General features: G+C 27.6%; 1 protein-coding gene across 1 annotated transcript; it reads left to right on the forward strand.

The window, feature by feature from the left end:
* On the forward strand, window positions 1-23,813 carry IntS10 (integrator complex subunit 10). Its single transcript, XM_067266825.1, has 20 exons — window positions 1-304; window positions 380-447; window positions 7,475-7,578; window positions 7,672-7,728; window positions 8,798-8,880; window positions 12,436-12,517; window positions 15,406-15,547; window positions 15,616-15,895; window positions 15,966-16,044; window positions 16,163-16,238; window positions 16,313-16,346; window positions 22,076-22,214; window positions 22,298-22,380; window positions 22,458-22,526; window positions 22,598-22,651; window positions 22,727-22,835; window positions 22,912-22,991; window positions 23,076-23,241; window positions 23,441-23,537; window positions 23,618-23,813. Exons 1-20 carry the CDS (start codon window positions 167-169, stop codon window positions 23,772-23,774), a joined length of 2,097 nt encoding a protein of 698 aa, XP_067122926.1. The 5' UTR covers window positions 1-166; the 3' UTR covers window positions 23,775-23,813.
* The last annotated feature ends 15 nt before the right edge of the window (window positions 23,814-23,828 follow it).

Consider the following 23,828-nt stretch of genomic DNA (forward strand, 5'->3'; position numbering starts at 1 on the left):
TTATATCATCGATATCGATCGACTTAAAGCATGACATTTGACCAGAGTCGGTTTTATATTATGTTAGCAATACTGAATATGAAATAAATCGAAAATAATATTTTGTAAATATAACGTAAACATATCTTTAACTTTTTAATCATAAATTAGAGCATTAAACATAAAAATGAACGGAGAAAGCGAATTAAAAGACGAAGATTATTTGATAATGATGGCTAAAAGACATCATTTTGTTGATCCTTCAGCAGCTAAAGCTTGGGTAATTACTGCAAAATCTCTTTTTCCGGATCATTTCGGGATTCAGGTTTGTTACTTATGATTTTCTATTTGCACTGTTGATGCTTTGATTACAGATTAATAATAATAATATGTATTATAGTTTGAAGCTTATAGGATGGCAAAAGATACCGGTTGTGTAAAAGAAGCTGCATTATATTTTGAAGAAATGTAAGTAATATCTATGAAATATTTGTTTAAATTGGCATGAAATTTTTCATATTGATCTCTCCATTGACATTATAACCAAATAAATCTAAATTGAAAAACAATAAGCCAAAATTGAGTAAATAAAACTGCAATGCAAACATTTTTGCTTTTATTATGACTTCATTAGGCCAAAACGAATACAAATACAAACAATGAGTACACACAAAATAATGTTCATATTGCATTGAAAAATTTTGCATTTTGTCAAATATTTTAAAAAGTTACAACAAAAACTGGAAAAGTTTATCCAACAAGTAAATAAAAACTTTTACTTCTTATCTAAGAAAGGTTTTTAATGTAGTCAGAAATGTTTTCTTGCTAGTCTAACATCAGGACTTAACATAACATTTGTATGTTCAATGTTTAGAATGGAGAAGCATTCCAAATTGAATTCTAAAAGATAATGTACAAGATGTAGATCATGTTAAGACTTATAAATGCCGAGAACATAATTCACATTTGGCCACTATCTCTCTGCTTTTTCCTCGGGTTATTGTAAAAATATTGCCGCTCTGAAGATAACAATTCAGCTTCTTGAAATTGATGCAGACTTCCTTGTTCGTTACTTTAAATATCTGTAGGATTTTCAAAACCCTGATGTAGTCAGTGATGTAAACCTGAGGTGAGAGCTAATCTTGAAGCAGAATTTATACAACCCTCCTTCAACACTGCCAGGTCATGCAGAAACAGTATAACTCAGTGGCGTGCCGTCGATGGAAGCGCCGATTCCACCTTCCAATGACCTTCCCTTGAATTTTATAAAATATAAATTTTCATATTTTAACGTACTTTGAATTAATTAAAATTAATATTTTATTATAACTGCTATAACTGTAGTATAGAAACTTATAAAAGATACATAACTGCATTATGTATCTTTTATAAATTTCTATACTACATGTGAAAAAAACGATAAGATTGCTATTGTATATTCGAATAATTCGGTGGCGGAAGGAATGTCGAAACCGGGTCAGTCTCCAATCAGCCAGATTATATAGGCATTAGCACATGCGGTTTACAGTGCACCAACCTCACCCGGTTTAGCTGGTAGAAGCGACACACTCGTAAAGAGTCCTACTTTATATCCCGGAGCGGTTGTGGGCTGTTATCCGCCTGCCTGTCAACTTCCAAGCAGCCAGATTATAGGCATTGGCGCATGCGCTTTACATAGCACCAACGTCACGGTTTAGCTGGTAGAAGCGACACACGCGTAAAGAGTACGCGACTTTATATCCCGGAGCGGTTGTGGGCTGTTAGCCGCCTGCTAGATATTCGACCACCCTCGCCCGATTATGTGAATCACGAGCAGACTAGATCAACGGCGGGCAACCCGTGGGTCAGCTACGGCTGGCGAAAAGTTTCTATCCGGCCCGCGAGATCTTTAATAGATTATTAGATTGGAAAAATAACTAATTAATAGTTATTTTTCCAATTCTTTGTAATTTTCGAAAACGATAAGAGAAATAAATGTAGTAATTAACTTTTTATTTATTTATTTCATATTTGCAGACTAAAAAAATTACGAGTCACAAGAAGGCGTCAATTAACTACTACGGCGCGGAAAAAAACGTAAAATTTATTCTGGCCCACGTTATAAAAAGGGTTGCCCACCCTAGACTAGATTTATAACAACCCAACCGATAGGAGTTTACTGGCACGTTTTTATGATAGTTCTGTATAGTTGACAGGAGTTTAAAAAAACTCCATTAAAATATTTGATATACTTATTCTGCATTTATTCCACTCTCCCATCTTATATTACTTACGGATTTCAATGTTAAACCGGTGATATTACAATTTACTATTTCCCATCTCTAAGGGGATGCAGAAAAAAACGTGTACAATTCTAGTACAGTGTTAAAAATTAACTGTTACTTTGGCAGCATCATTTACAACCAAATTTAATGAATGAGATGTACAGTACATACAATGGTACAAAAAAAAGCTCTAGAATTTATTTTCCTTAAATTTACGATTTATATATCCGTTGTCATAAAAATTTGTCTTTCCACTGTTTTCCCAAGACTACAGATATTCAGGTACAAAGTAACTGGTTTCGACTTATTTCTACTTAAGAAGTGACTAAATAATTAAGAGATTAGGGAATGGGGACATAAATAAAATCCTGTTGAAAGAGCCAGAATTTTACTTCAACAAAAGCTTAACAGAACCAATCACTCGCTCAGTACAGTGGGAAACTGATTTCCGTGTACACCTGGTATTAAAACGAATTAGTTAGAAAACAAATGACTATTAAGTTTAACATAGATTTTTACAGCTACGGTGAGAAACGTTTAAAATTTACAACAGCCCTGTGGCATCCTTTGAGATATACTAGTGATGTGACAAAAGAGGCATTTGACATTGACCAGTATCGGCACCCTCGGGATTTGGCACGCACACACTCACTACACACCTACCTGGACCGTCACTAGTTCCATCCATTAGCTACTCGTATCAAGATATTTGACTAAGTGGATTGTTTTAAGATTTAAAAAGTAAAGAATATTTTATGTTATTTTTATGTACGTTTCTTTACAAAGCTATATTTTAATTATAATTTTCTTTAAAAGTATATTAATACAATCGAACAATACATTGTACCAGGTATGTATATCCGCCGCACATTTTATTTCACCGAGTAAGTTTTTATAATTTATTTTTAATTTTAGCTTTTATATCGTGGCTAGCGATTCAGAATGTAATTGTGATATTAAAAATACATTTAGAGAAGTCTACAGTTTTTACTGGCTTATCGAACGAATGGACCCTAGACCAGTGATTCTTAACAGGGGGGCCGCGGCCCCTGGGGGTCCATAAGAAGTTTGCCGGGGGCCGCCAAATTATGCAAAATTTCCTTCAGAATATAATAAAAAGAAAATTGATGTATAATCCGAATATCGTATTGAAAAGTGAAATAAGAAAGATAAATAAATAAAAACTAAATAGGAAAACTTTATTTTTGTATTTCTTCCTACATACAACTTTGTTAGTACAGAAGAAATAAATGTAAATATGCTACTTACACCGCAGTATTTACTTCTTTTATTCCAAAGCAATTTTAAGAAACTATTAATGCTTGGAATTTTAAAAATAATTAGGAAAAATAGTAGGCTTTGAAAATTTAAATATTTTTGCAAACGTTATGCAAAATCCTTACGACAAGTAGGAGTTTTAGTTTTAGTTTAGTTTTAGCATCGACATTGGATTGATTTATCGACATGTTTCTTATTTTATTTTCTGTTAAAAATTAATGAGTTTTCATGTTTAATTGTGAAGTTTGAATGTTATTTAAATAGATAATGAAATAATAAAGTTATGATTTACATTTATTATATAAAAAATAAAGCAATAATAAAAAAATCAATTTATTATAGATAAATTATCAAATTATCAAATATAAATTATTATTAAAAAATGGGGGTCACAAAAAAATTATGAAATATTTGGTGAGCCGCGAGTATAAAAAGGTTAAGAACCACTGCCCAAGACCATCACTGACGCGCAATTAACTGATTGCCCCTGGAAGTCGGCTTCTTACAGAAACACAGCTTCCCTGTCATCAAATGTCACGGCACGCCACTGGTATAACTTCTAAAACTTACTATACTACACAAAAAATTAAGGAGACTGATTCAAAATAAACAACACGGACTCTTGTCATCTGGAATTTTTTCATTCAAAATACTGTCCACCCACACACTGCAAATTGCTTTAAAGATATTCTTTAGAAGTTCCAAGTGGAAAGTGTTTACTCACAACCATATAATCTGGACCTTAGACCTAGTGATTATCACTTGTTTCTTCATTTGAAGTTGTTTTTGGATGGAAAGCATTTCCATACAGATGAAGAGCTGAAAAAGGCTGTGAAAGGCTAATTGCATTTACAGGCAAAAAGCTTCTTTTGATAATGGCATCAAAAAGCTTGTATTTTGTTATAAGAAATGCATTGAAAATTATGGAAATTATGTGGATAATGGATAGGATACCATAGTAACATGTAATTTTAATATATATTTTTATGATGTTTCCATGTTTCTTTTATTATCAATTGGACCTTACTTTCCTAATGATCCTCATTTACAAATAAAATTTAGATGCATACTGTAGATATCCATATATTCTAGCAAAATTTCATCTATGAATTAAGATCTCACATATACTAAATATTGAATATACAGGATGAACAAAAAGTAGGTGGACAGTAGGTGGAATAGAGTTTGTGTTAGAGTTATATTATAACAATGGTATATATTTAATTTGGTTATGGTTATGGTTGAAAAATTACATCACAGATGCATTTCAAGAAATTAATACACAAGATACTTGTGCAAAAATGTTTGTTGAAGCATGAAATGGTGAAATGTGACTTCAAAGCTGTGTAAATTCTGATAGACAATGGAGCACCCTGCTTTGATAAAATATTATTGTATTGTATTAGTAAATATAATTGTACACTCAAACCTGTTTTTGTGCGATTTGTTTTGTGTGATTTTTTGTGTGCAGTATATGAATTTCAATCAAATTGGTATACTGCACAAAAATAATTGCACAAAACACATTGCACGTATAAAAAATTGCACAAAAAAAGACCACACAAAAACAGGTTTGAGTGTATATGTAATCTCAATAAATGTTACCTTTTACTGTCCACCTACTTTTGGTTCACCCTGTATATCAGCATTTTAATTAAACAGTTTTGTTCATGTTTATACTTACTTGTTAAGTTTTGAAGTGTTTGTATTTATAATATCAATAATTATTAGAATGCTTGTAATACACAAATTTCTCCTGAGTTAGTGTTGAGGGTAATGATCTTGGTATAAATGGGTACAACAACTTTATAATATTTAATTTTTTATTCTAATTATACAAATTTGAAATTTTATGCATAGATGGTTTGTTTCTGAATGTTATATCATTATTGCTAGGCTCAAAATCTTTCTATAGACTTCCTTATTTTTTTTATTGTAGTATATTAATGTTCAAACATAAATATTCATTTTTCTTTAAAAATTTTAAAAAACTAATATGTAATTTTATAAAAATCTGTAATTAAATGCAAAGTAGATTACTATAAAGACTAATGTACAGTAATTATTGCTACATAGAACATTTTCTGTTTTCTGAATTATTGTTAGTTAATTAAATTTCAAACATAAATATGTTGAAATGTAAATTTAATGTAACACAAATGTAAACATAAGAAAGCAGTTAATTATACAGATGGTTGATTGGAATATAATGAAACTAAATGTGTAAAAAATAAAGCAAAGCAATTAGAGGTTACTGAATGTTACATGGATGTGTTAGAAGGTTGTCAGTTTATGCTTAAAAGAAACTAATACTTAACATGGCTGCCATAACAGATTATGCATCCACCTGATATAAAGTGAGCATCATCATGTTTTTACAATGCTTATACTCACTGCATGTGGTATGGTAATATTCTCAAGTACCAATGCACATTTCTCTGATATGTGCTGTAAAGAATGTCATGTTCCACTGACTGGTACTGTACATCAACTACTTTGGACTTTGAATAATGGCCTTCCAAGTATTCTTTTCTCTATGCCTGTCATGTAGTCTTCCTCTGGTGTGAGATAAAATCAGACCCGCTTGCAGGAATTTCTGGTACAATTTTACAATGTCCTAATGTGATGGAGCATGGTGACACTTGTAAACTTGCCAGAACTCTCCTGTTTTACATACCATACTATAGGTTGGGCTTCTGCTGCAGTGTGACTGCTATTTTGCATTCCTATTGGTCGCATTCCTTTATGCAACACTGCTTGATTGCTACACAGCCGAGCATTTCTAAATGAAGAACTATATTGTAGCAAACTGTTTCTAAATGCTTGCTGCAAGGGGTCACTGCAGCAAAGATAAAGCAGCTTTCACATCCACTACATGTGTAAAGCAAAATGGACACTTGTGTATCAAATGCGATAATATGCTGTGAAGATAAAAAAGTCTAAGTGACTGTTGATAAAAATATTATGGAAAGATTAAATTTTATAAAATGACTCTGAAAGTTATCTAAAGAATAAGAAAATACTATATTTTAAATATAATTATCTATCTCCTATCTCTTTACTTTGCTCACATTTTTGGAAAGAGAAATGCTCAATTCTTTATATCTCTTTATTTAAATATTGTAGTTTTTTAACTAAAGCACTACTTTCGGTTGTAACTGGAATTAAAGGCTAGATTACGGCATCCATGTTTAGCTCGAGCAGAAATGCACTATAATGCAATGACTTGTAGTGATAGCTGCTTGCGACGTCATTTTTGCTACACTCTCACTACATAAAAAAATGCAGACATTCCTACACAGAAGAGTACTGAAAAGAATGTGTACCATCTCAAAACTGATACCCTTTCCAACAAATGTATGTAACATTCAGTAATCTTGTATTCACCAAATCACCTCGTATATGGTGATAATCCTAATAAGTTTAACTGTTGTTTAAGCCTCAATTTTATGTATTTATTATAATCTTTATTTTTTATAGCTATTTTTAGAGTAAAAAAATAATTTCCATTTTTTTATATTAACAGCTTTATTCTGTAAGGTTTGATGGTATATCTTCTATAAACTTTTATACTATCTATAGTTTTTTATACAGTTCACTGTTAAAATTAATCATACTTCTTTCTTGACTACATCAATCTTAACTTTAAAATATTTTTTTTTGTCTTTTACGCTTTGTTTCCTTTTATTTTATAATTACTCTTTTTCAAGTGTTCCTAACTTTTTCATAATAATAATAATAACTGTAACTGTTTGATTTTTGTGCTTAAGGAAATAGAAACTTCTTAACATTCTTGATTTTAATAATCAATGTAATATAATATATATTTATTTTATAACATTTCTAGTTATAATTTTAAATATAATCATAAAAATTTTAATATATTATAAAATATTTATTTATATATTATTATTAACAAAATATATTTATTTATATAATTAATGTTTTAAAAGGTTTAAAAATTTTCCAAATGAAAGTTTATTATGGTTAGAAATGCAAGCTGTGGCTGATGCTTTACAACAAAATTTACAAGTTAATTCTACAGAATTCTATTGGCGTATGTTTTTTTTCTAATTTTGTCTAATTAATTGCAAATTATTATTATTATTTTAAAAATACATTTAAATAAGACTTTTTGAAATTTTTTCAGATTTGTTTACAGAATTGTCAGTTAAAGTTCAGCATGAGATGTTATTAGCTGTTGCAGGTGTTTATGTTTTTATTTTTTACTGTAATAAATAATATTTTATATATATATTCTATTGGCCCAAATATACATCAACTCCCAATTCTGGAATCCTTACTTTTTGAAAAATAAAATTAGGACCTGAATATAAGTTAATATTTTATTATTATTTTATTTAAATTAATACAGGTAATGTCTAGTGGACAGGAAAGAACTACCTCTGATAACAGACATGTTCTTTGTTATTGTTATTTGCTTTTACTTTAAACAAATAACAATAACAAAGTTGTTGTTTATTCTTGTTATTTTATAAAAACAATTAACAACAATGAACATATAATAAATATGACAAACACACCTTCTAGTGCTGAGAAACAACTTTATTACTTAAAACAAATGTTTTCAATCTGATCAACAGACCATAGTCAGGTTTTTAAATTCCTTGGAACATTTACAATTGTTTCATATTCGAATGAATATGTGATAACAAATTCAAAGAGGTTCAATCATCAAAATATCAAAATATACAAAAAAATATAATCAATAATAACTACATGAAACTAAATGAAAATAAATGGAATAAAACAAAATAAACTAATAAATACAAATCTATACACAATGTATAGAAATTATATAAGGCGTGTTTGTCGTATTTAAGGAGTACAGTCGGAATAAGTAAATCTGTCCAAAACAAAAAGTTTTTTCTGCCATTTACACTATTGGAACATTCAATGTAATTCAAGTATTGAATGAAAGGAAGAAATAGCATTTTAAAAAATAGCTAGGGAGCCAGAGATGAAATATCAATACCATATGTTTTGAGTATGTTTCAGTTTAATAATTTTTAAGGATTATATTTATTTATAAGTTTTATTCCTATTGGAATTTTAATTTAGTTGAAGTTGTCTAATTAATCTAATTAAAAATTTTGTTCAAATCTTAAAAGATTTTTTATTTGCATTTTATAGTCTCTACCTGAGTAAATTTCTATAATTTTATAATCTGTTTATTTTAAATATTTAAAAGCAAAACATTTGAGAGATGTTTTTTGTAAATGAAATTATAATTATTTGGATTTGTTATTTAATAGAGCATAGTGAAGATACAATGGAACACTGTTGTTTAATGGTTTTATTACTGAGTAAATTTCCAGATAAAGTTTTAAATCATGGAGTAAGTAAAATTATTTATTTAAAATATGTTTTTATAATTAAAAAAAATTACAATTTATGTGAATGATTTAAATTTCTCTCAGTTAAAATAAGAATAAATTATAAAACACATTTGCCATAATGTTTGTTAATTTAACTTGTTAATTTTATAAAACATAATATTTCTTAATTGTCTCAGTTAAACTTACAAAGTATAATATAGAAGTGTGCTTTCTCAAACACATATTTGAAAAAATGATTTGAAAAAAATTAGAAAATTAAAAGGAAAAATAATAATGTTTCAAGGTTATTTAAAACTTAAGACAAACAATTATGTATTGTGACATTAAAAATTGTAGGCCAGCATTGTGACAATAATCTTTTAGTCTAAAAAAATCATGTGACTTCTGGTCTAGACCAGAAGTTTTCCATATCTGCTCTGTTCTTAATTTTTATCTATCTAACTCCATTCTTGAGATTAACGAAGGACAGACAGACATTGAACAGATGACAGTGGAAGTGTATAGGTCTACAATGTGAAAATTGCAGTCAAATTATCAGTAATTAATAATTAGTTATATATCAGCTTTCCTTCAGAAGTTAAAATTCTATCTTATTGTTTAATGGTAATGATAATAAAGAAAAATTTTAATTTTATGAAGATAATTGATGAATTTTTAATTATTAATTAATTAGAATCATACATCACTTAAAAAATATTAAAGATTGGCAAATATAATCCACAAATACTTGAATACTAGAAAGCTTGTTATATGAGATCTCGAATATAATGCTAATAAAAAAAATAAATTCAAATACTATTGTGAGATTACAGCCAGGGTGCAGAAAGTACGAATTTACTCTACACCACTTACTGGGCTCCATTCTAAACGGCCTCTCTAAAGTCTAGGATGACTTCCTTAAGATATATTATAATTGAACAAGGATCTGCAAAGATCCCCTGTGGGTCGTTTTCTCCTGACACCAGTTAACCTAGGAAATTAGCGGGTTAACGCGCTTTAAACCTCGCGAAATAACGAGTGGGAGAGACGTAAGTTTGGAAAGACTTACTAAAATATGAGTCAGAGAACAGCATTATAAACAATAACAATTATATATTTAATAATAAAAAAAATTAAATACAAAGGATAAATGTAACATATTCAATCGGATCTATATCTATCTTAATCTAATTCCTATCACCCAAGAGAGAGAGTTTACAAAATGATTTACAATTATAATACCTCATATTTTGATGAATCCAGATGGTTTCTATTGGCACATAAATTTAAGCCTTTATCTTCCACTTATATATTAGGACTTAATTCATAATTAATTTCATGTGGAACTATCGATGAGCTCCTATCTACTCATGGGAGATTCCCTTTCTCAATGTTTCTTACCACAAGAACTTCTTGGGAACTCCTCAATTTGGGTGCAAATTTCGATAATATTCTTGTGCTTTACCCAATCAAAACCTTTCAATCTTACATCATAATAGGGGTAAAACAAAGTGGTAAGACAATTGACGTCAATAAGCTTTTTTCATCGATAAGGATCTTAAAAACGGAACTCTATTTCCTTTGAAATGAAAGGGGGATGAAATCCTCTCCTTTCTAAAATCAATTATTTCATTTAATAAATTCTTCAATATCTAATATAATAACATTTTTCAGATAGTACAATAAATTCTACATATGATAGTATAAAACAAAGGGGTTATCTAAAGTAACCACTTGGTAATAATTAAGCTTATCGATGGTGAGGGGGAATAGATTGGTGGGTGAGAAAGTTCCGTTAACATCTGCAAGGAAGTTCTAAACGGAAACGTCTTCCTTTCACAAAATGTTAGTTTTAACATAAATAAAATTATATTATTTTATAAAATTCTTATATATAATTATAAGTAGATTATTAAATTAATCCCATAATACAAGGAGAGAGAACGGGGGGCTTCCGGTCCTCACACTATGAATATCTCCAATGTTGTACTGTATGTAAGACATTATCTCTGGTTTAATTTTTGATCAGAAAAGAAGTAGACTAGCTCCTGAATGTGTTCAAATGCTTGTTTTCTCAATTAAAAATCTGTAGTAGATGAGAATGAGAACAATTATTGATTAATTCATTGTAGTTAAGATAAGAGTACTTGAAGAAAAGCTGCTGTAAAACACAAAATAAAAAGTTTAAATTTTGTTTCTTAGAACTTAGTAAATTGTTTTTATTTTTACTTTTTATTTTATTTAATATTTATTAAATAGTAATTAATAATAATAATATTTAAAATTAAATAAGATAATTAAATTCACTAAGTATTCAGAATTCAAATATTTCAGATTTGTTAATATTCAAATTTAAGAAAAGTGCTATTGGTTCATGTTTAAAAAGTATTGTTTTAGCAATGATACTTTATTATTGAAATATAAATGTATTAATAATGATGATTTAATATTTATGTTGAGAGCTGAAGATAAAAATATAAAAAGAGTTATATTTTGAAAACAAGTAAAACCTCAAATAAGAGTAAAAATATTTCTACAAAAAAATATATTTCTCGAGACTATACATACAGGATGAGTCAATTTCATTCGGTCCCTTCACATGCTGTTGAGGTAATGACAATTCCACGACGGAGTTGACCTTTTATTGTAGGCTGCCACTCGTCTGCCATCTAATGTTAAAAAAGTTAAAATAGTCCTCTAGTGATGGCACAATGATAAAATTAATAAATGCATTTAAAAAATTTATTATAGTCTCAAGAAATATATTTTTTTTTGTAATTACTTTTACAAAATTTGTCCTGGCAAAAATTTTTTTAAAAAGAGTAAAAATAATTTTTATGTTATAAATTAATAGCAAAACAAATTGATAAAGGATTTAAAAAGCAAGATTAATGTGTGTTTTTAGAATATTTTTACTATAAAGCATTTTGAAATAAATTATTTTTGTTTTTAAATTAATTTTTGATATCTTTTAAGTTTTATCATTATCTTAATACAGCGATTCCCAACTGGGATACACTCTTGGTGGTTGGGGGTATGCAAGAAAAAATTAATAATGGTGGATGTTCTATAAGAATATTCAGATTTGGCAGTGTCACAGTATTCAATGCCTAGTTTTAAATAAAAATATAATTATATTTTTATTATATTTATCTGTGTCCTTCCTCCTTCCAATGCTTTTCAACTCAAAAAACACTTTTTGATGCATAATTGTACAGCACTGTATTATTGACCAAAACCCACTGTTTGACTAACACACGAAATAAAACTTAGGAAAAATGGACTGCAAGTCAAAAAATGTTTGAAACTGCTGTCATAATAAATAATCTTAGTTAGTTTTAAAGAGTATTATCCATAAATATGGCTAACTTTTTTATAAAATGTTTTGTTATAATATATTTATTATTTATTTAAATTTTATGGCATTTTACACTCTGTTTTAACTTCAGTAGTAAATTATTAGAAAATTTGATTATAATTATATCTATAAATATTTTATATATCTGCTAAAACTTTAAAAATTATGATTTAATATTGTCTATACACTTTTATGAATGAGTTATTTTACTTCTTAGATGCAATTAATTGACACATTGTTTGCTGCTGAGAAACATGGACATTATCAGTCTCCAGTAAACCAGTATCGTAAACTATTAGGTAAAAACAATTTAATATTAATCATATTTTTGTTTTTATGAAAAATAGATATATTTTTAAACATTGAGAAATAAAAATACAGTACTGTTTTTGAGTTTAAAAACAAATTTTATTATTAGGAAAATTAAACTAAGATTACAATGCATAAACAAGCATTTAAATCAATTTAAGAAAATACAGTCAAACCTCATGTTACAAACACTCCTGTTTACAAACAGAATTTTGAATGTCATATTTGCTCCGGTTGCCATATGATAACTTGGTTTCCAAACAAGCTACTTGGCAAGAACTGTTCACAGATTGTGAAATCCCTATACTTCCTGTGTTAAAGAAAGTTGAAATCCCAACCAATCAACGACACAGCTACCAATTCAGAAGTTAGTGGTGCCAAGATTGCCTCCCATCATGTAACAAATCATCAATGATGTTGCTATTTAAAATATATTTCAATGTGTATAGGGGGAAGATACTATTTTCATTTTTCTGTACACACCACAGTTGAATTTAAATCAAATTAATTAATAAAAACTGCATTAATTGACATTCATGTAATACAAATGGCATTCAAGAATTTGTGTTTAGATATGCTTAAGTTAAATTAAATTACAAAAATTTATTAATATAATATTATAATATTGATATTTATTAATATTAAGTAGCCAGTTAATTAAGCTAAAACTAATAATTAAATTTAAAAATAGTAATTAAAACCAGTTTACATCAAAACTAAAAATAAAAACAAGAAAAATGGCAAAGCCATTTTTGGGATGAGACTATGTCTCAGAGAGCACAAGCAATGCATGCGTAAATCTCGCTCTTGCACCTGTTTGTAGAAACAGTCTCAGCATTTCATATTTTGTTTTGACCCGGTTCTCGGTTCCCTGACTACCTAAAGTCTAGTTTATTTTATGTGTTCATGATTTGGACACCAAATACTCTGTGCCAAATTGCAACTCCTGACATGTACTCTTTCATACCTCTACAGTGTGCAGCCGTTGACAGCAGTGTGATTTTAGAGACAAGACATAGTCAATAATTAATTAATCAATTTTAATTTTATTTACATTAAAATTTAAAAAAAAATGTTTCTTTTTGATTAGAATAGATTTTCTTCTTTTACTAAGAAAAGACGTGTTTGACCCCTCATTGTAGAACATTTCAAACATCTAGTTTTAGTGAACATTCTACTATAATCAAAAAATAGGATTTGAAGTTTAAGGGTGCCCACCCCTTTAAATGGATGTAATCCCATACAAACATGTGTTTGTATGAGACTACATTTATTAGTTTACATATCAGGACAGTATACAGTGATGGCAGGTTTGGCTACTTTGCATCAAATTTGGCTCCTTTTTAACTCTTTTGGGATCAAAAAAGAAGTTGACTACTTTGATAAAAAAAAGTTGATCTTGGCTACTTTTTGGCTAAGCATTTGCTACTATTAACATAACTCATACATCATACTCTGCACAATAATGTCAGGACATCCCAGAAAGTGATGATTCTATAAATGAAAGAAAGATTGACAATGATGTTCATCCATCAAAGCTGCCTTTCAAGGATGCAATGGACATAGTAGAGACCATATGCTGCTATCTGCAGTTTGAAAGTGATGCAGATGAATATCTAAGATGACATTTGCAATTGAAAAAAAATATTTTTTTCTACTTTTTCAAACAATCTTTAATAGAAAAAAAATTACAGATTTCTTTTAGCTTTGTTTTGTTTAACCACTGATATACTGCTCCATACTTAAACAGTGAATAAAGTCTCCTCCTTATTTTGTTTGTTTTTGTAAATAAATGTTCTAAACGATTTCAAATCAATAAGTTTAATTTTATTTAACTTTATGTAGCAAATTAATTCAAAAAATTATAATTTAGAGATTTTGATCACCTATTAAGCTTAACTTCCTAAATTATATAACCCTGACATTGACCCTGAAAATTGTTAATACAAATTTTTGATCAAGTGAACTGTTCACCTAGTGATTCATATTAACTTCAGTTGACTGTATTGTCTTTGTGTAAGGCAGATTTAGTAAATAAGATTATTTTTCTTTAACAACACTACTAATGTAGTGTTCAAGGTTGTGATTAATAATAGTGAAGAGTAATGCAGTGCTATACCAATAGTCATATCTGCCAGGTGGCATTTGCATCTGTTATATGGTTTATAAAATGACATTGCCAATATAAAACTGCACCACAATTGAACAATGACCCGTTATTAAAGTTTTGATAGTTGAAGGCATTAGTCCTGATTAAATCCATCACATGCACAATAGGGAGAATTGTGTATGCTGCTACAAAAAGCTTGGACTCCAAAGTCTATGTGGCTCATCATCTATGTTTTGTTTGGTCTTCCTTGAACCTTTGAACCAACTTGTAAGCTTTTTGCAGCAACATATGGGACTCTTGATGTGCATACAACCTGTAATGGATCTCACCAATTTATAAGTGTAATGCCTTTGGCTGTCAAAAATAGAATAACAACTTGCTGTTAAATTGTGGTGCAATTTGATATAGGTGACACCATTTTGTAAACTGTGTAGTGAACACAAATGTCATCTGGCATTGACAGCAATTGATACAGATCTGCATTCTTTCAATATTATTAGTATTAATCTTAAATGCTGTTATTCTTCTTTAGCCGTGCTAAAAATCTTATTTATTGAAATCTGTGTCATGTTTTTAATGACAAATTTTGGAAGATTTGATTAAATCTAATTAGAAATAAACAAAAAATAATAATTTAATCTTTTTTATTCTGAAAATTTTAATGTAAATAAAAGCAATATATTCTTAAAAATTTATTAAAGGTACAAACAATTTAAATTATTATTATAAACTAATAGATAGTATTTTATATGAAAATATACTTTTCAGTATGTGATGTCATGCCAGTTATATTAAACTCCAGTGAAATTCAGATTCCATCAAAGCAAATGTTTCGTTTACTTCAAAAATCGGTAGAATTTTATATTTGTTATATTGTTCAGTCATCTTGGAAAGAAGCCCAGACCGCTAGGTAGATCATTTCTAGATACAATACTTAATTTATGTCTAAATAATTAAATTTTTCATTTTCTTCCATAGAAAAGATGAGAAACATACAATTGATAGACCAATTGATGATCCTTGGGATCAACTTTTTCATCTTTTAGAAGCTGCTGGGAAAAAATTAGAATGGGAACTTGCAGATATATTTTCTACAGTTGTTGGTAGTGAAGGTTTATGGCAAAGAATTGTTTCTTTTATTCAAAAAAGACCTTATATGTCTCTAGGTGAGCCTGGAGGAATCAATGATTTTAGTACAAGCAGTAGTTGTCAAGCATTAAATTTATCTGATGATTATGTTATGGCACAAAATAAACAAGTTGGTTAATTTTAATCTCAAATTTATTATTTTTAATTTCTAGATTATTTTATTCTGTTTAATTTTTCAGGTATTTTTCTGTGCTACAGTGATTTTCCTATATTCCTTATATCATTATGGTCAATTAGTTAATTCTGAATGGCTTGGAGGTAAATAATAATAATAATAATAATTGATAGAGTGTTTACTATTTTATTTAAAAAAATATATATATTGATATATTCATTAAAATACATAAGCATTATTTTTGTTTTATAAATTTGATAGCAAGCAATAATTTGGGTGAATCAAGTTATATTCTTATTGAGGGATTAAATTTGATTCAAGATGAAGCAGTTGAACAGTAAATATAAGATTTTATCATAATCATTTTAAATTTATTTATCTTTAATAAGGATATTTTATAAAATTTTTCAGAATAAAACATAAAAAAAGAAAACTTGATTGTGAGGTAAGTTATGTTTACGAGACATATTCTTGTTTTAGTTTTGAATTTCATATTTTAGATATAAAATATTTATTTGTTAGGCATTAATTCAAATTTTACTGATAATTTCTTTGTTCATTATAGGGAAATCGATATTAAATTTATGACTTATTCTTCTGAAATACAATTCCATATTTCTGTATTTTACTTTTCCGACTTTTATAGAATATAGCATAGGGAAAAATTACAGTGATTAGTCTAATTAATTTTGATCTCTGGTTTTTTTGTATTTCTCAATGTTGACATTCTACAAGCCAAAAATGTAAATGAAACTCATAAAAAATTGTTTTGTGTGTGTCAACATCTATTATGCATTATATTTCAGGACTGGATAAACCAAAAATTTTTAAACTTGGAAGGATTATTTCTATATATCAGCGGTTCCTAACCTTTTTTTGACCAGGGACCACTTTGATTTCATTGTTGTTAGCAGGGACCACAAGGTTTAAGAAAAATAAACTGTGTCAATCTAAAAATAAACTTTAATTAAAACTTTTTTGGTAAAATTTAACATTTTTGGTAAAAATTAAATTCAGTTTGTATCAATGTGGGAATAATAATTTAAAATGAATAAAAGTTTTAAATCTTTCACAGACCATATTTTAGCTCTTGTGGACCACTGGTTGGGAACCATTGCTATATATAAGAAGCATTAATACTTTTAAGCACTTAAAAGTCAAGTGGTGGGAGATAGATAGGATCATGTATTATACCTCAACTGGCATCAAATTTAATGAAACTTTTACTTGTTATTGGCATTTAAAATTTTTTTAAAAACCTCACTCCTAGCCCTAAAAATTAATAATATAAAAATTATTTTTTAATAAAATCTCAACAGATGGAGCCATATACAATTTTTTAAACGATATTCTTTTTGAAAAATGGAGTAATTTATCATTATTCAACAACATTACTCCTTTAAGCTTTTATTATTATTTAAATTTTATATCATAGTATAATCAAAACTTGTTCTTCTATTCTGATCCCCTTAATCTTCTATTTGAGTGCCAAGAAAGACATGTGAGATCTCTTGCCATTTCTTTTTTAAAGATATAATTTAGCCAAGTGTTTAAGTTTGTTCAGATTTATTTGTATTTTTGCAATGTTAGACTTGACCTTTTGTTTGATTTAGAATTATTTTATTCTCAAAAGTTAAACTTTTTTGTATATATATATAAGTTTAATCTAAAATTATTTAATTAAATTATAATTATTAAATTTAATACTAGATGGCACATAATACCTCTCTCTAGGGTGAAATTTATCAGTAATTTATAATTATTATTGCCAAATTATAGCCTGATGATATACGGCAGTTAAAGGAGTGTTATTACAAAAAACATTATATATAATAATGTTTAAAAAATTTGTGTGAAACATGCTATTATGAACTTTGCGCATAAATTATTTTACATAAATTTTTGTTGCTAATTTAATTATATTTACAGGGAACATTTATTGTTAATAGAACTGAAATTTATTGTCCTTATTTCTTAATTTCTACTCAAATATTTTTACTTATTCTTGAAGAAGAAACATTTTATTTTCTTGAGTTTAAACATTTTAAAGTATTTTAATTTAATTAGATCTGGTTTTGTTATAGGACAGGAATAGAAAATTTTTTTAAGTGTACATACCAAAATCACAAAATCTATGATGCAAAATTTTTGAGAGCTTATTATTATTTGATCTAGCAGCTAGATGTTGCTACAGAAAAGCTAAATTTACAAGATTTTTCTAATAAATTGGCAACTGTGCTTGTAAGTCGGTATATCTCAGAGACAGATGTCTTGGAAATAGGATATTTGTTTCATTTTCTTATTACTTATTATTACTTAAACAATAGTTATTACTTGATTGTGTTTGCTTCTTTATTGCATTTTTATATAGTGTTGCTCTACTCAATAAAATTATATTTTGTTGAGTTAGAACATGCAACACAGGAAAGATGTTGGGTATTTATTTTTACTATCCTGGCTGTTATAGATAGAAAAGGGAAAGTATGGCAATCAGTCTAAAAATGACCCCCAAGATTTTACATTTTTGGGCTTAGGACACCTTGAAACATTGAGAAATGCAAAAAAATTTAGGGTTTTTTTCCTGTGTGTGAGGAGCATGATTTAGTTCATCCTTTTTGAAGCTTAATAACTTATGTGCTTTTTGTCAAAAATTTCTGAAATTTTTCAGGGAGGTTTGTTTATTAGGAGGATTGATACTATTAAATTTTGGTGATTAAAAGTCAAGGAGGTTGGGAGATAAATGGGATTATGTGTCATATCTCAAGTATGGTCAAACTCAATGATGATTTTACTTATTATTAGCATTTACAATTTTTATATAAAACTCATCCGTACCCTCAAAATTAAGCTTTTTGACATTTTATAATAGTTAAAAATATAAAATGTTTAATAAAATATCATAACAGATGGCGTCACCAAATATTGCTGGAAAAGTTAAGCAACTCATTGCTAGATTTTTTAAGTTAAGCTTTGGGTTGTGTTCCAGAAACAAGTTATTGGCATGTATGCCAAGTGTTGTTACCCACCTCTGTCATGGGACAGAACAGGGTGCATACCAAATTGAGATTTACCAATAGTTCTTTCTACAGAGAATTCTAAACACCTTTCTTTAGTTATGGTAATCCTATATAATAGATTTAAAAGTAGTGTATGTTGTATAATATAGACCAGTGTTTCTCAACCACCAAACTATGGACCAGTGCTGGTCCACAGAAAAATATGTGACCATACTGATGCTAGTGCATTTGATTATGGGTGACATTCAAATAGTAATCTAGATAGGCGTGTATAAGCATAATAAATAAGTATAATTCATAGTTGCATATAATTACTGGTTCCAGTAAAATTATGGGATAATTTTACTGGTTTGTGATGAGGAAAAGGTTGAGAAATACTGGTATAGACTATTCATAAGTTTTAATACCACACATGTATTTATGGTTACGGTAATCAAGTTATTGCAAATGTGTAATATGAGAACAACAGAGAGATGCTATCTAAATACAGTAGAGCATCGATTATCTGACTCCCGATTAACCGACCGCGTTCTAGTCGGCAAATTCAAATGTCCGCTAGTGATGTGGCGCTACAATATTTGGTTATGTCTTGGCTACTTTAATATTATTTTTGTTAAATTTTTGCATGTTTTAGCTGGCAGCACTGGCTCGACCATGAAAGGGAGGCTAGTATTTAAACCAGGCTTAATATACTATACTAATAATGTATTTTTTCATACTTTTCGGTTATCCGACTTTTCAGTTATCCGACCAACCGCAGTCCCCAATTAAGTCGGATAATTGATGCTCTACTGTATATTAAAATTGAAACTAATGTTTAATATCTTTTGAAAATATGATTTTCCTGAAAATATTTTGCATCTGACTTGCAGAATTAATCATGAAATGATCTTATTTCTTAATCAGTTCAAAATAAGTTGGAAGTGAAATATTTGCATGATTGCCAATTATACTTTATTATATGTTTGTAATAAACAATCAATTTATGATAAAAAATAACAATAGAAAAAAAAATACTAATGTTCTCATATTATGGATGTAGCCTGTTGAAAGCACATGGATCTTGGTAATATTTTAATAGTGGAGATTTATATTACACATACTCTGAGGAAAAGCAGCAAGTGCATGCAATGTTATAATTGTCATACTACATAATTAGAAAGAATGAATGATTGGCTGGGATTCACAAATATATTTTTAATATGAGTTCTGGCTGTCTTAAGTATGAAATCATTATAAGTCAACTACAATTTACATTATTTTAAAGCATTTTATCTTGTTAATCGATATTTGGTAAATTTTCAATTTTTAGAATACCTGGAATTTTTAATTTAATATTCTGGAAAACCTGAAAAAGTCGGGAAAATTTAAAATCCAATTTTACCGATACTCTGTATGAAATTATACATTAATATTTAGGTAATTGAAATTCTGTTATAAATAAATGGAGCAATATTTTGTTTAACAACAGATAGATCTTTCTTTAAGAAAATTGAAAATATTATAATTTTGTTTAAAAAAAAAACTGCTTTGAATATCTGGTGTGCCACTTTAATTTTTTTTTTGCAAGAATGTTTTATAAAATTAAGCATAGTATCATTTTTTTAAGGCTATAACCATGCAGATGCAAAAACAGCAGCAAGTGAGAAGTTGATGGTGTTATTACTTTTGCAAAGCTCGTGAAGAATGGGAAATGTCACTCATATAATAAAAAGTATTGCACTTACAGATATCTGATACTATTTGATTTTTATCATAGCTAGCAGTTCTCACTTTATACTATGCATGTGCAGTAATTCATTCTTATTTCATTTTTGAATTTATGTATATAATTCTTTAAGATATTTAAGCAAGAAGGGATAAGCAACTTAATCATTGTAATTTAGATATTTTAATACCTAGGCAGAATAAAGTAGCAGAGGAACAAAATTAGATGATATGTTTGTTTAATCAAATTATTATTAGATTATTTTTTGTAAAGTAATATTTATGTAACAATCCTAAAAATATTGGTTTATTTTTTGATAGTGATAAATACTGACATCAGTTCATTTTCTTTTTTTTTTGAACATAGATGGAAAAACTTGTACTAGTACATAATGATTTTATCGAGAACAAGAAAGGAGAATCTTTTGCATTAATTTCATTCACTCCTTTACTGTTAATGAGGAAAATTCACTTACTTGCACTATGCATGGCCAATAGTCTAACTTTATATACAAAAAAATAATCTTGGAATAAATAATTGTTAAAATTCTGCCGCCATTTTTAATAAAAATGACTTGATTTTGACATTTCTTTTTTAATAATAAAATTTTTCTTTCAATGTATTTTTATAACAGCAAATTTTATATACAGAGTGTCTATAAAGTCCATATCCACTTTTAAATGTTAATAATTTTGGAACTATACATGATAAAATTAATCTGTAGAAAACATTATTTCAAAACATTAATTCAAAAATGTAGTTCAAAAATTGATTATTATTCTTCTTAGTCATTATTATTTATTTATTTTTTCCTGAAACTTCAAAATGGTTCTTTTCTTTTCAGAACTGTTATTGACCCATGATTTCTCTAGAAGAGAAAGTAAACTGTGTTCTTCGGTTGGCTGAGCTGAAATCCATCACTTCTGTCTAAAGAAGGGTCCATGGGTCAATAACAATTCTGATAAGAGAACAGTCCTTTTGAAGTTTTAAATAAATAAATAAATAATAATGGGTAAGGATAAAAATAATCAATTTTTGAAATAATGAGAAAAAAACTAGACATATCAAACTTATAAATGTTTTTTACAGATTAATTTTATTGTGTATGGTTCCAAAATTATTAATATTTAAAAGTGCACACAAACTTTATAGACATTTTGTAGTTAACCTAAAAGTTTAATTATAAATATTTAAAAACAATTTTTACATATATCATTAAACATATTTGTTTATTTAATTTAAACATTTATTTTTGATATTTTCATATATATATATTTGCTAAACAGTTCCAAAAATATTAATAAATGAAATAATGTTAATTTAGAGATAAAATATTTCTAAAAAATTATTTTAAGCCATATAGTTTACACATGCAATTCATAAAATACATTGTATAATCTTAAAAAGTTTTAATTAAAACTTATATAAATATAAAATATATTTGTTTAGAATAGAGATACAGAAATTGTACCTTATCTTACTATGAGTAAAAGTGCACCAGTTGAAATAGCAAGCTCATTAACACAGTATTTTACAACAGCTTTCAAATGCTGGGATATATTGCATAGCAATAACCATTTAAAAAAAGGTTTGTAATATTTTATAATTTTCAATTTCACAATAAAAATATCAAAAATTTTTAATGTGAAAACTAAATAAATTTTTTTAAAGAAATAAGTCGTTTAAGACAACATATACATATGGATGATTGGCCTTGGTTTCAAGATTTTCTTATCAACACATTAATATATCAAGTAAAGTTTAAATTTCAATTAGGTAAATTTTATAAGTTAATTTTCAATTATTGATTATCTTTAATTGTTAATATTAGGGTTCATACAAGGAAGCAATTGAAACATTGATGCATCATCATAGGCCACTTGCAAAGCAACATGTTATAGTAAGTTAATTATGTTTGATTAAATTTCTTTTATAAAAAGTTTTATATTAAAATTAATTATTTACTAACAGAATAAGAACAAAATTCAATTAGCAAGTTGTTTTTACTGTTTAGGAAATTTTGCAGTAAGTCTCTTTATAATTAAATAACACTATATAAATATAAATAGAAATATGTATATGATTAAATTTTAAATTTAGACTGCATGTGAGCACATGCTGGATGTAATTTCAACATTTTTAAATATGTCATCTTTATCATCTCAATGTGCTTTAGTTCATGACCAACAAATTCATCCAAGGAAATCAGGTATTATTTACATAACTAAATATATTTATATTGATAAAAATGATATTGTGACATGTTCAATATTAAAATATTTTAGGTAGACATTTACATTTTATTTCTTATAAACCTGATGAAATCTTGCATCATTGTGTAAAACTATTAATTACATGTTTCAAAGTAAGTATATTATTATTTATACAGTTTTTTAACCTTACAAAATCTACTAATTAAATGAAAATACTAATGTGATTCTTTGATTAGGAAAATGCTTTTCATTCAACCATTAAAAATGATTTAGCAATTGGACATTTACTTGTTCTTGTTCAGCATGATTGGCCAAGAGAAGAACAGTTATTTCTCCAAATATTAGATGTTGTTAAAAAGCATGGAAGCTTCTGCTATGGTTTATTTTTTAGTTATATTATCAGTATCCTTTTATTAATTTACTTACAACAAAGAATGATTCATTCTTCATTCCTTTTAAAATTTTCAGTATCAAGTGAAAGATACAAGATTTAAAATTATTTTATATAAAATTAATCAATAAAATAATAGACAGTAATAATTTTAATAATGTAGTTTTATTTTAAACAAAGAAATGTTAAGTATTTCTTATCTAATACTAGTCCCAGATATTTTAGAAGAATTTATGCATCTCACTACTGATAATGGTGGAAATGTTGATTTAGATTTACTTCCAAGTTCAACATTGCAAGTTGGAAAGTAAGTCATGTGTTTATAATCAGATATATACATAAATTTAAAATAAGTTTGGAATGATTTAATTAATTGAATTTAATTAGGCAAAGGGCTGTTACGAGAGGAGTAAATAAAGGTGCCAAAGAAGATCTTAAATCTGCAATGGAAAGACAAATGTCTCGAAGTGATGAAAATCTCAATCAATTATTAGTACAGTTTTTTAAACAAGAAAGGGACATAATTAAAGAAACATTAATGTAATATATTTTTCATGTATGAAATAAAATAATTTTAAACTAATTGCATTTCATTTCA

This window comes from Centruroides vittatus, unplaced genomic scaffold (genome assembly GCF_030686945.1).
Source record: "Centruroides vittatus isolate TY-2023 unplaced genomic scaffold, ASM3068694v2 contig_2883, whole genome shotgun sequence".
Classification (NCBI taxonomy): domain Eukaryota; kingdom Metazoa; phylum Arthropoda; class Arachnida; order Scorpiones; family Buthidae; genus Centruroides; species Centruroides vittatus.